The 13,280-nt window shown below is 39.4% G+C and overlaps 2 protein-coding genes across 4 annotated transcripts in view; both read right to left on the bottom strand.

The window, feature by feature from the left end:
• Pax (paxillin) overlaps positions 1-7,906 on the bottom strand; it is a 34,525-nt gene extending 26,619 nt beyond the window's left edge. Inside the window, exon 1 of one of the 3 annotated variants that reach the window (XM_089596111.1) lies at positions 7,433-7,906. In XM_089596111.1, coding sequence (XP_089452237.1) covers positions 7,433-7,445 — 13 coding nt within the window. In that variant the 5' untranslated portion in view covers positions 7,446-7,906. Of the gene's footprint in view, positions 1-716; positions 814-3,750; positions 3,814-7,432 lie in introns of those variants that run through there. The other 2 variants (XM_089596110.1, XM_089596109.1) reach the window with 2 other exon arrangements.
• Positions 7,907-8,963: 1,057 nt separating this feature from the next.
• Positions 8,964-11,565, bottom strand: LOC106637128 (RING-type E3 ubiquitin-protein ligase PPIL2). The gene is made up of 9 exons (XM_014349793.2): positions 11,223-11,565; positions 10,752-11,121; positions 10,517-10,682; positions 10,292-10,440; positions 10,092-10,215; positions 9,877-10,025; positions 9,658-9,809; positions 9,250-9,585; positions 8,964-9,155 (listed from the first exon to the last, which is right to left on the bottom strand). The coding sequence occupies exons 1-9, from the start codon at positions 11,252-11,254 to the stop codon at positions 9,071-9,073; spliced, it is 1,563 nt and encodes a 520-aa protein (XP_014205279.2). The 5' UTR covers positions 11,255-11,565; the 3' UTR covers positions 8,964-9,070.
• Positions 11,566-13,280: the final 1,715 nt, after the last annotated feature.

Below are 13,280 nucleotides of genomic sequence, written 5' to 3'. Positions count from 1 at the left end.
TTTTCCCGCCAGTGATTTCAAATTTGCGGATGGAAATGGCCCCCTACCGTGAGAAAGCTATTTCTCTTATCTCCGCTGTAGTTGTGTAATTTTTTTTTTTTTTTTTTTTCTGAATCTAGTTAGTACACATCAAACCAGAAGCGATGACAAGGCAACGATTTAGTTGTAATTTAAAAAGAAATAGAAAGCTGGCAGGAAAAAGTACACGGGTTTTTAGCCAAGTCGATGAGAAAGAAAGGAAAAGAAAGAAAATTATGCAAATGAAATAAAATTATTCACTAGCAAGGATTATTCAGATGGTTCGAGGTTCTATCCAAACGCGTAAAAATCCTTGAATCATATATTTAAAAACTCGAGCAATACATTTGCTCCTGATGGCACGTGAAACGATGTCAATGCTCCAACCTTCGCTGCAATCCAAAACTATACTAAATAACACGCGATCTGCGCAATAAATATATTTTTTTTTTCCCCTAATCGAACGGTGCTTTCACTTTTCCATTTCAGAAGAGAAAACGATAAAAAATTCAGCATCATCTTTATTTGTATCAAAAAAGGTTTGCCACGCTTTTACACGTCTAATTTATTATTACTTTTTTTTTTTTTTTTTTTTTTTCATTAGCGCATAATTATGAAATAACCTCCAGAAGTTGTAATAACGCGGCTCATACAGACCAAAAGTAAAGGGGAAAAAAAAATGTCATCCGCAAACTTACATCCAGGTGCCAGGCTGTTGTTCTGCACAGTGACCCTGTACGGCTGATAAGAGTATCCCGGCTCGACCTTGCCATACATCGTCCGATCCATATTTTTGGAATATATATAAATTTTTTTCTTTAAAAAAAATGAGTCACGTTAACAATACATCACCACGCCGACAGAGCTTTTGCACTAGTGCTGCGTGCACTGCTTACCACTTGCCGGCTCGAACTTGGATGCACCACATCAATTATTATTCGTAGCAATAGCAGCAGTACGAAGTGATTGAAGGAAGAAAAAAAAAATAATAAAAAATTTGTACGCACACAAGCACATTAAACGAGTGTCAACTAGGGTAACGTCCATCAGGGCCATCACCAGCGGCAACGCACATATTTGTCTCTTTCCCTCTCTGTCTGTCCATCTAAATAAAACACCCGCACGTATATACAAACACATATGCGCGCACATAACACATGAAATGAAAAAAAAGGGGTTTCCAACAATAACTCCCGGCTACGGCGCCACGATGATAACAATGATGATGATGATGAGGACGACGTGCAAATGGTAAGCGCGAACTGCTGCTCGTATAATATCAGCCGGCGCTTAGACATACGCTGTACACGCGAAAGAGTGGGCGAACGTGTGGGTATTATCCGTGTGTTTGTGTGCTCGCGGCTATGAAGAAGAAGAAGAAGCCGCTGAACTCTCTGCTCGGGAGTGACTCTTACTCCGGCGCACGCACGTGGTGGACCAGCGGTCGTCGTTGTCGTCGAGTCGAGCCGAGGGAGAAAGAGAGGGATAGGAAAAGATCTATTAATACGATTTCGGCAAGAAATAAAGAGAGAGAGGCGACGCTTTCTCTGGGTCTCCTCCTATTTTTTTTTTTTATTACGGTCTAGTGTTATTATCTTGGGGGAGACGCTTTTTTGGGGCACGGAAGAGAAGAAAAAAAATGTCAGAGGCGATGGGAAAGCTCGGATTTCTTCATTGTTTGTTTTGATTTCCTCCAACATTATGGCCTACGCAAGTATTGGCAGTACAGCCCATTTGCCACGCTGTATGTATGTACGCATATAAGCACATGCAAGCTCGACGAAAGCTCTACAGAAAAGCGAATGGTGGAAGAACTACCATACGAATAAATAAATTTATATTGAAAAACAAGTTACCACGTTTGTGTGCGCCTCGATATTTTCGAAGCCCCGAGGGCGGGTGGGGGTGAGGAGCAATAGCGCGCGCGAGCTTTGCAAATGTTTAAGTGCACTTGACGAGCTGACATCGAGTCAAGATCACTCTAATTGCCCGCGCGTGCGTTCGAGCTGGACGCGCGTGCATGTGTCTGAGCGACGGTGTTTTCGTTTCGAGAAAATTGGGGCGTGCAAACGTACATGGTTTTTGCTGTATACGAGTATACAGGATTGGATATGACGTCGAAAACTTCATTGGATCCACCCCTTGTTTTTTGGGGGGCAAACTTCGTCAAGGAGAAAATAAATTCATTTCCATTTTTCGATACGTTTTTCAAAGTCCAAGTTTACGGAATGTTGTCAAACTCCTTTGCTTCGTCGGAGACTATATTCATACTTCTCTTTTCGTTTCGATAACAATACTATTGAGCAATACGCGGGTATTATGCTTAGTGCAGCAGTTTCCGTTTCCCCGATTTTGAGCGAAATTATAAATAAAACCTGCGCAAGCAGTCCAGTCGGCGACCGGACGTACTTGCATCGTAGCCCTTATATTTATGTATACCCGCTCCTTAATTAAGTTCATCTCCCTTCTTACAGTTATACGTTTTATACGCAATCTATTTGCGTCTGTTTCCGCTGCGAGGCTGTAGTTATGATGCAGAAAGCGCGACGACTCCGCGCCGTTCTCTACCGCCTCCACATCGTTTTTTTTTTCTTCCTTTTTTATTTGCTTGTTCTCCATGTAATTTTATCCGTTTCTTATTAGCTTTCGAGATGCGCTTCTCCCCTTTTTTTGCGATTTTACGTATTCCTTCACGACACTGTCTTTGGATCTCCCTGAACTGGGGATCACTCAACATTTGAGCTTTTCATTGGAAATAAAGTGCCGAATTGAATTCACACCTTACATGGTTCAATCGATTCAAGCTGTTTTACCGAGGTTTTACAGGACCCTTAAATATGTTTACATTCCTTCTCCATGCCTCTGTGACGAGAATGCGAAATGTATCTCGAGAGAATCTCAACTTATCAAATAATATAACGCAGTCAATGGTTGAACAACTACCGCGTACTGGCTAAGAATTTGTTTTTTTTTTTTCCCTCCATTGATGGTCCCTAAGACAAATGTTCAATAAACACATTCGTGCAGTAAAAGAGACATGTGATGTTTAACACAAAGCTCTTGCAAGTTGGAGTAAAAGATGAATAAAAGTAATTTCGTGCCTCGCTTTTTCCCAATTAAAGACAAACATTCGAACGGGCTCGCGCCTGCAATTTGTCGGTTGATGGCCAAACGAGGCGAAATCGAAGCTAATCGAGCAAATAATAGTAATGTCCCACTGGCGGAATATAGAACACGGAGCCAATGGTCGAGTGCTGAGCCAAGTTGCCGAGCGTGAGGCACGCGAGTGGGAGGAGAGAGACAAGAGATGAAAAAAAAAAAAAAAAAAAAAAAAAAAAAACGTGCCGGTTGGATTGGCAGAAAGAACGTGTAGTGTGGAGAAATAAAACAAGGTGACGCACGGACACCAGAGCCGGCATAGGAATTCGAAAGAAAAGCATCTCTCGGGGCGACGAGCGCGCGATGGATCGACTCTTCTTCTTGGTTGACCCGATGGGAAAGAAAATTTTTTTTTTTTTTTTTTTTTTTTTTTTTTTTTTTTTTTTTCATCTATCGATCACAGAAAAAAGTGGAGTTTGTCCAACAATTACGTGCTTACGTAAAGAAATGATGACATCAACTTTATCAAATAACGATACACCTCTAAATACACAGCAGACACGCTTGAAAATGGTACCTACAAACATGTGTATCGTATAGCAAAAAAAAGCGTTATAAACACACCATACTCACCCGCAAATTGATAGTTCATGGTGTGTGTCTTCGCGCGTGTTATCGGATGCTACAGCTGTGCAATCGGCATTAGCTACATCCCGAATCGCGATTGTTGTCCAATAGTGTTCAGTACTTGTACGCACTTGACTGCGATTGGCACTCGTGTTGAGAACAAATTGTCGACAAATTTAAACCCCATGAACAAAGAAACGCAAAAAAAAATTACACATTGATGAACCTTCGTCACGTCGCTTCGACAATCCAAACGATGGAGAAGAAACAAGTCGCAAAAATCAATGAATTGCAATTGCACACGACCGCAAACGCGAGAATCGAGGCAATGGCTATCTGTCCCGACGTCAGTCCCACAGAGTTTGCAAATATACTGAATTCGATCCTCGACAACCAAGTAGTTCTTTTTCCCTTTCGCAAAATCTTACCACCTATATGATATACACCACACGTAAGATTTCCAGTGCACCCTTGTATATGCACTTCAAATGCCGGTGTGTATATTTATTGGCTTCTGTCTCTGGTTACCACAACCGAGGCATGCACACGTGTTTTCGTTGTACAGAGTGGCGGCCACTGCCGATCGACCAACAGCGTAGGTAAGTACGCGTATGGATTGTGTGCCCATACCCGCAAAGTTGAGAAAAGGATAAAATGAAAGAAGCAAAACGCGCACCGGCAGCCGATTACGTAATTTTTTTTTCTTCTTCTTTTCTTTCGTATACTTACTTATTTGCGCACACGCGTAACATACCTTTGGCAAAAAGTACATGCTTTGTGAGCGTAAGTCCATCGTTGCGGTGAGTGGCATACAAACGCGCTGATGGAGAGGACATTAAAAATATACGCTCTAGCTCTTTTTCTCGCCGGACGCGTTGTCCCCGCTTCAGCGGACAGCTGGCATGTGGTCGCCACAGTCTGTACATAGGTGCGGGTGCATATGGACGCATTATTATTGCATGTTTTTTTTTTTTTTTTTTTTTTTTTTTTGTGAAAGAAAACTCCATTTATTGCGTCATTGTGACGTTAAAACTCTCCCTTTATTTTTTGTTACTGCGTTGCGCGTAATAGCGATTTTGATAGCTTTCGGATGGTTCCGAGAACGAGCTCTCTCGACAAGCTGCGTCTACGCAATGTGTCGAGAAAAAGTCCATACACGAGCTGAGAAAAAATATACCTTTGTGGTTTGCTTTTTTGGACATTGCAACTAAAAATAGCCTTTCAAGTCGAAGTGACGCACGTGTACATATGGGCACGAGTTTTGGCTTCTTTTGGAGGCTCCGAATGATTCAGCGATGGCCATTTATTACTGCTGCCCGCGCACACTGTTGTCTAGTTGCGTTTACAATTTGCGACAAAAGAAGAAAAAAAAAAAAAAAAAAAAAACAACATCTATCCAGTAATTTATAAGACATCCGTGCGAGAAATCGTTTATTACATGGGTATACTAAAATTGTATTTTATAAAACGTGTTTGCTGGTTTGCAGTATAGGTGGAAAGTCACGTACGCTATTTTCCCGTGCCTCGTAAATTTGAACGATCAGAAAATTGTGTACCTACAACTCGGGACAATGGAAGCAGTAGCCTGTAAAGAGAACGACACGAAGCTCATTGCGCGTTCCGTGGATGCGTAGGTGGTGTACACGCGAAATAAGAGCTGGGACGCCGGTCGCTGACACGTTACGCGCACCAGTCCGTACATTGGCGCGTAATCGAACGCTCAATTTACCTCTGACGTAAAAACAGACATCCGCAATTTTCGGATCGATCAACCAACTATACGACGCACCAAAGGGTCTAATAAATTGCTCGTTTCGTTTATACGGCAGCGTTTAATTGCAATTTATCTTTTTCAAAGTGATGCGGATTGGATGCAATAGCGTGTGTTACTTTTTTCCCCGATGAATTGTTTTTTACGCCAACTAAAATTAATTTCGAATTTGCTTGGTTTTTTTTTTTTTTTTTTTTTGCCACTATCGAGAGGTAAGAAAAAAAAAATTCCTTCTTTTTAATCAACTCGCGAGTCATAAATCAAATTTGTCTGGCGTGACGAGCAACTGCAAAAATCGTACGTTTGCAACCAGCGAGAGTGAGAATACGAATTCAAACAAGCATAACGTGAACGAGTGTTAAAAATAAACTGGTTAACGATAAAATGTACGTACAAACCGATTTTTTCGAGCTTCGCTTTGGCTCGGCATTCTTGCACGGAGGTGGAATATTTTATTTTTCTTTTCCCCGCTTCTTGTATGGAAAACAGTCGAGCTATAGTTCGAACGGCAATATCTTTCCATGGGATTTTCTCGGTGAAATACGTGACTTTGCGATAAGAACTTTCGCGCATTTTGCACGGAAATTTTTGTCCGAGCTTCGCGCTACAGTTGGCATCGGTTCTTGCGCTGCGGTACTTTGCAAGTTTAAAGAAGGGCATTTACTTAATCAAACGATATCGAACGAGACGAAGAAGCCGCAGTGTCGCGCATTGAGTCACGCGGCTCAGTGACCGCCCACGATTCGCCAGCTGTCTTCTTCTTGGCTCCGAAATTTATTGAAGCGTACCACAACGTTAATTGTGTGTCCGTATTAGACTTTGTGGCGAGACCATTGTCGTCGTTAAACACTTTTCAGTTCGTTCGATGGTCAAACCTGTGGGAGGATTCATTTAAACTATTGTACCTATGGGTTCACAAACATTCATACAATAATTCCAGGAAATTGATGAACAAACTTATGTATACTCACTTTAATCAAGTATCTTGATTCCGTTAAAACCCTCGATATTCTAATGTGCATCAGAAAATTGTATGAAATGTTTGCTGCATGAGAATCGGCTCTAAATGTTAATTGATTAACGTGCAGGTGCCTATCGAAAAGCAAGGTAATTTGAAACCAATGCGAATTTTATTTTACCTCATCAGCGTAGTATATCTATTAAGTAGTAATCATTCAACAAGATCCAAATATCCATGAAATCAAAACAAACGCATCCTCCCTACATCTTTTCATTTCGCAATCTCCACTCACAATGACATAAATAAAACCAACTAACAGCTGTGGAAGAGGAGAGAAGCCTCCCAAAAGATAAAAGTGCCTTGAAAGGAATGTCGCCACGGCTACATATTATCAAAGCTGTGCACATAAATATACCAACTACTATCGCATCATCGCATGTTCATCCAATTAAAAGGGAGGCATAAGATTCTTATACGCACGCCTCTATAGAAACTATACTTACTTTTGTTCTGGAATTTCTCCCAGCCAACTACGAAAACATTTCTACTCATTTTTGAGAATATAGAGGATATAAAAAAAAAGTCATGACTACATGGATGTGCAGATTATTGTTAGGGAAAAAAACGTTAATTTCGGAGCCGCTGCATGGGTTCTCTCTCTTTCTTTGAAGGCCAAACAAATAAGACGTGCGCTCTTTATGTATGCGAAATCATTGATAACCTCAAATCAGCGAAAGACGGACGTGCAGTTGTATTTTTTCAGATTACAGATTAAACCGCAGTTTCGGGGTGTACTTCATAAATTATCATTTTAATACGCAACACAGCGCAAATGAGGGAGTAAACAAAATACTGGAGTCAAAGTAAGGATTTTGAGGTTACAATCTCGCTAGTGATGCTGCGATCTTTCCGGTTGAAAGAAAAAAAAAAAAATTACTTAGTTGCTACGCACTCACCAAGATCATCCATGACGTCGTATGTTGGTTCGCCGGCCGTGGGCTCCACTTGAGTAGCAAAAAATATCGAAGAAACAAAGACAGAGCCGCAGGGGTCTAAACAAATCTGCCGTCAGAATCTATTTACACAGAAACGTCACAACAATAACATGCAGCCGACACGCGAAGCACTGAGATGAGCATAACGAGTTGATAAAAAAACACACACGCTGCACTCACCGCACCCGTTTTTTTTTTTTTTTTTTTACTTGTGGTAATTATATTGCCGATCGAGCATATACACACGCGTAAATGTCATAATGTCGGTCGAGAGAGGAATTGTTGCTGAGAATTGGGCACACACAGCACGATGCGAAAAAATAATACCTCTCTTCTCTTCGCCGTCAAAAGTCTGTAAACGTTGAAGGTTTGCACGCTGATGGTTGGCTGGATGGCTGATGGTTGCGTTCGGTTGCGCTATAGGCACACTGATGCACACACGTAAAATTTAACTTATGCTGCTCCGATCTTTCTCTCGTTTCGCTCCGAAATTCCGTGCGGGCGGAAAACTGGGGAGAAGGGAGAGAGATTGAATGTATACAGAAGAGAGAAGGAATGATAAGAGAGAGGAGGGACTGAGGGAGCGATAAGAGGAGGGTGCGGATGAATGCGACGACGACGTGCATCCTGTGACGAGTTTTTTTATGAGAGGCCGGTTTCCTTCTTCCTTCGACGATGACGCTGATGGACTTTTTTTTGTTTTTGGCGATATAACGTTCGGGCGTGGAACAATTAGATGGCGGCTTTTTTTCTAGGCTTGAATGGGCACTATCAAGTCGAACTGTCAAATGAGTTCCATGTTATTTGGTTTAGTTTCGTACAATGGTTTTAAGAATCACGTATAAAAACATCACATTTGTTTAACGCCATATGTTAGTCAAATTATAATCTTACAGCGATTGGAGTGGTTTGAAAACACGTAAGCTACCGATATTCACTAAATTTAAGGTGAAAACTACGAAGGATCACATGAACAAACTACCGCACAGAAGAGGAATGCATCACGCCATAGAAGAGCTCGATTCGTGGGATGCAGGGATCGCGTCGATGAACAACCGACAGATAGACAGACATACAGCAAGAGCTGTGTATCGCTGTAGCAAAGAGTGGCTAAGAATTTCCGGCTGCTCAGAAACTAAAGCTGTAAGACATGAAACGGTAAGCAACTGCGGAGAGAGCTGGAACAGGACGGGCTTCCAAAAATGGTCTTATCCACGGTAAACGAGATTGCGCGCTAAAACGTATAATGCAGCCGAGAGCAGGTGGAAAATTCGTCGTGTGCACCTGCATATAGCTATAGCTGGTTACGCTTGGTTTTTTTGTGGCAAGTATGTATTTACTTTTTTACAGCAGGCCCCTTGGTGGAAAATGTTTAACTGTACGTATATATTTTTAAAAATATATTTTCAGCGTTTCGAGGAATTGCAGTTAGTGCTGATTATATTAGGTAGATGACACAAATTACATTTAATTTTCTGTAAAAATTACGTATTTTTAATGCAGAGATGAGGAAATAACTTACTGGCTAGAACAATTTACATTTTTTACAGTTCATCAATAAATACAATACTTCACATGTGAATTTACTGCATCCGCTATTTACCAAGTAGAAAAAGTAAACGAGTTTGCCACAATTTTCTTCTTTTTTTTTGGTACAGCTGCTGCTGAACTCTCTTTTTCTGATCTGCAATAGTATAATTTCAATAAAAATCAGCATACAGTTACATAAACAGTGTTCATACCATCCACCAATTTTATAATAAAAGAAACAAACGTACGTTTCCTCAGATTTCGCGGGATTGAGATACTTTCCAACACCTGCTCGATAAATCTTCAAAGCTTCTTCTTTTTGTCGCTTGGGAGCATTTTTTTCTTCAGCTTCTTTTTTTAGTCTCTCCAGCTCTTCAGATCGTTCTTTAACCAATTGCTCGTCCACTTCTTCATAAGGATCAACAAATATCTGTACGGCTTGAATAAAGATATTTTCAATCGGTCGATCCTTATTGTCAACTTCAATTTTTTCAATCTCATTAAGTGCATCTAAGCCACCAACAATTTTGCCGAAAACTGTATGCTTATTGTCCAAATGTCGACACGAACGAAACGTAATAAAACTGTAACACAATCAAACACATAAGACATGTGGCTTAAACTTTGAGCTTTTATATAAAGATGTTAAGACTGACAATTGAGATCCATTCGTATTAGATCCTGAATTAGCCATTGAGAGTATTCCTCTTCCTTGGTGCACTAGATTGGGCTTAAACTCATCTTCAAATGGTTTTCCCCAAATAGATTCACCCCCATTGCCTGTATTTGTTGGATCCCCACCTTGAATCTGATAAGAAAACATACCAATACAACATACTTGCATACAATTCAAAGTAGATATGAATATAGCTCACCATGAAATTTCTGATTGATCTGTGAAACTTAGTGCCATTATAGTAGCCATTTTGACAGTGTTTCAGAAAATTTTCACAAGTTTTTGGAACTAGATCGCAGTGAAGTTCTACGTTTAGGGCTCCAAAATTTGTAATTATTTTTGCATACCCTAAAGAAATTTATGTTAATAATAAAGTGTTTCGATAAAAGTTCTGTGAAATTCTTACAAACATACCTTTCTTTTTTACTCTCTCATAGCGCACAACATCCTCTTCAAGAACTGCTGCATCAAGTGTAAGCACTCTTGGCATCACAGTTGAAGTAAGACCAGCAGCTGCTGCTCCAGTTGAATAATGAGCCTGGAAAATACCATAATTTATTTTAATTCCTAACAAAAACTGTATAACAAATTTTTATTTTTTAAATTCTTCTTACAGCATTAAACTTATCTGCTTTGGCTTTTTCGACTTGTTTATCTTTTTTAATTGGTTTGTATTCACGATCCAACTCACCCAAGATTTCTTTTGTTTCCATCGACACAGTTTTGAGCTTTGCATTAGGATTACTTCTGTCTCTGATTGTTTCTAGAATTAATGAAAGACTTATCGAATGAAGATGAATATAGTGTGAGCATTAACAATAGTAAGGATAAATACTTACCTTCATCTTCCACTCTGATATTGTTCTTGACATGATGAAACAAGGTCAAATTAAATTTATTTGCTTGAGTTGGGTCTTGAATGGTGATAAGATCTTTCCTAGCAAATGGCTCATCTGTGATTAAATCTTTCCAATTGCGCGTCTTAATATTCAACTGTTCCACGGCCTAGTTAACATATACCAATGAAAATACACATCAAAATTGTAATAACTATGAAGATAAAAAAATGATGACCTCCTGTAAGAAAACATTCCCAGTAGTTTTGACCGCCACAATGCGAGAGGTATTTGTAAACGCCTTGAACAACACGGGACAGTGATACTGGCCTTCTGCATTTTTAAAGAAATTCAACTTAGTTAGTGACTTTGCATCCAAGGGTTTACCAGTCACAGGATTGTGCTTGTACTGCTTTATGTAAGGTAGTAGAGCTTCCAGATCAAATATATTTCCCTGAGCGTCGCAGTAAGGATTTTTGAAGGGATTCAGACTCAAGCAACAATGATCGAATGGTAACCTTCGAAATCCACCATCATCATTTGACTGTGATGAAGTACCTGATACCTTTCCACCATAGAGTGTTGTCCATTCGGTGTAGGTAAGGTACCTAAATTGAAATAATAATTTTCCGAAAAAACAACTCAAGTATTTAGTCTGAATAACATGCTTATGTTTGTAAATCTGGGAGTCTCAAAGATGAAAACTTACATTTTATCTTTTTGATGCTGTCGCTTTCCCATCTTGATATCTTTTCAGAAAACACAACACAAAAAGTACTTGTACAACCTCTGCTTACTTGAACACTCCAAAAAATAAATGAAGAAAAACAGCTGCAGGAACCAGAAACGGGTAAGTTCCAAAAATCAGATTTACCGTGTGAATGACAACGCTGCTGTCAATAAAATGTCAAGTTGTTTAGTATAGGTATGTTTGGGGACCGAGATTAATGCAGATTTATGCGGCCAGCGCTTGTCTGAACTCCGAACTTCAAATGAACAAGTTGTTAGTTTTCGTCGGCAGTTTTCACTCATATATATTGTTATTATAGAAAGAGAAATTAGATCTATTTATAATCAATAATATTTCCAACAAAAAAAACGCAGCATTCGCCGGAGTCTCAATACTCGGTGTAACTTGTGATTTTCATTAAAAAGATCAGCGCCATCTAGCGAGGCTGATTCCACACTAAAGTACCATATTTCTTTTGGAAAAAATTCACTAGCAAAAGATACTAGGCTAGGGGATTGAAGGGTTATATAGGGTGTATTCCGCAAATGCTGCCAGCAGTTAAGTTACGTAGGTCGTGGTAACGCCGCATGGTCGGGTAGCGCTAGCGTCAACCTGTACTAACTGTCGGTGGGTTCCGCATGTCAACAAACTCCGAAATATCAGATGGCATGGGAGCGAAAACAGTAAAAAATATCAAAGTTTGTTGATATGCGGAACCCACCGACAGTTAGTACAGGTTGACGCTAGCGCTACCCGACCATGCGGCGTTACCACGACCTACGTAACTTAACTGCTGGCAGCATTTGCGGAATACACCCATAGTCCGCAGGCTAAGTATACGTCCTTAACCGCCTTTTTCACTAACGTTTAGAATAATGATTGAGACAATCAATGATTGTATCATGAGTTTTTGTATAAAGTTCAATTTATACAAATAAGTTGGTAAATATAGGCACACATGATTAATATTTAAACATTTTAAGCTGTATAAATATATAACATAGATTCCAAATATGCATTATTACCGCTGGAATATGCTAACAAAACCAAATATCCGTCTTTCTCACCCAGCAAAATAATAGGTATCTGTATAATCCTGTATCAATTTATTGCACACATGCGAAATGTTCAATGACAGTAAACAATGACATAATTTCAAACTTTACTTTTAACTCTTCATTTCACACGTAATTTTACAATGCAATTGATAAATTATTATTCATACAAAAGTATTAATATTCTTATAGGAGGTCGATTTTCAGGCAAAAGATTATTTGTAAACTTGCCGTAAACAGCACAGCCAATGTCAACTTTTTATTTTCTATCTACACAACTAGTTGCGGCTGGTTTTAGCGTTTCAGATTTCTAAACTAAAAAGTGGCCCTAAAATTCTGAAGGAAAGCTTTAGATATTTTAGGCCCTAGAGCCATGTTGTCAATTATAAACCAGCCGCAACTTATTTGACAGATACAAAATGAAAATTCAACATTTTCTGTGCTGTTTGCGGCAAGTTTACAATTTATTTATTACTCGAAAGTATAAATATATGGGAGGTCAATATTCGTATAAAACATACACTGCAAACTTGCCGCAAGTAGCACAAACATCGTTAATTATTTATTTTGTATCTATTTCAAGAGTTGCGGCTGGTTTTTAAGTGACTAAATGGCTCTAGGGCTAAGCTGCCTAAAGCTCTCCTTCAGAATTTCAGAAGCAATTTTTGGCCAAAAAAATCACGACCGCTAGATGGCGCTGATCCTAGTGATTATAACTACTTATAGTAGAGCCATTTAATCAATTATAAACCAGCCGCAACTAATTTAGTAAATACAAAATAAATAGTTAAAGATAATTGTGCTACTTGCGGCAAGTTTGCAGTGTATGTTTTACACCAATATCGACCTCCCTTATATTTACACTTTCGGGTAATAGAAAAATTGTAAACTTGCCGCAAACAGCACAAACATCGTTAATTATTTATTTTGTATCTATTTCAATAGTTGCGGCTGGTTTATAAGTGATTAAACGGCTCTAGGG

This window comes from Copidosoma floridanum, unplaced genomic scaffold (assembly GCF_036245765.1).
Source record: "Copidosoma floridanum isolate Cflo_tuat_1 unplaced genomic scaffold, Cflo_Japanese_pri ptg000029l, whole genome shotgun sequence".
Classification (NCBI taxonomy): Eukaryota; Metazoa; Arthropoda; class Insecta; order Hymenoptera; family Encyrtidae; genus Copidosoma; species Copidosoma floridanum.
Note: the sequence above shows the minus strand (reverse complement) of the source record. Positions and strands in the feature narration are given on the sequence as shown.

Bases quoted from the DNA above. Each gene is read 5' to 3' on its own strand.
- LOC106637128 (XM_014349793.2), bottom strand. From the start codon at position 11,254: ATGGGAAAGCGACAGCATCAAAAAGATAAAAT. The intron at 10,216-10,291 runs GTAAGAAGAATT...GGTATTTTCCAG, and splicing joins AAGCAGATAAGTTTAATGCT to GCTCATTATTCAACTGGAGC. The intron at 10,026-10,091 runs GTATGTTTGTAA...AAATTTCTTTAG, and splicing joins TGAGAGAGTAAAAAAGAAAG to GGTATGCAAAAATAATTACA.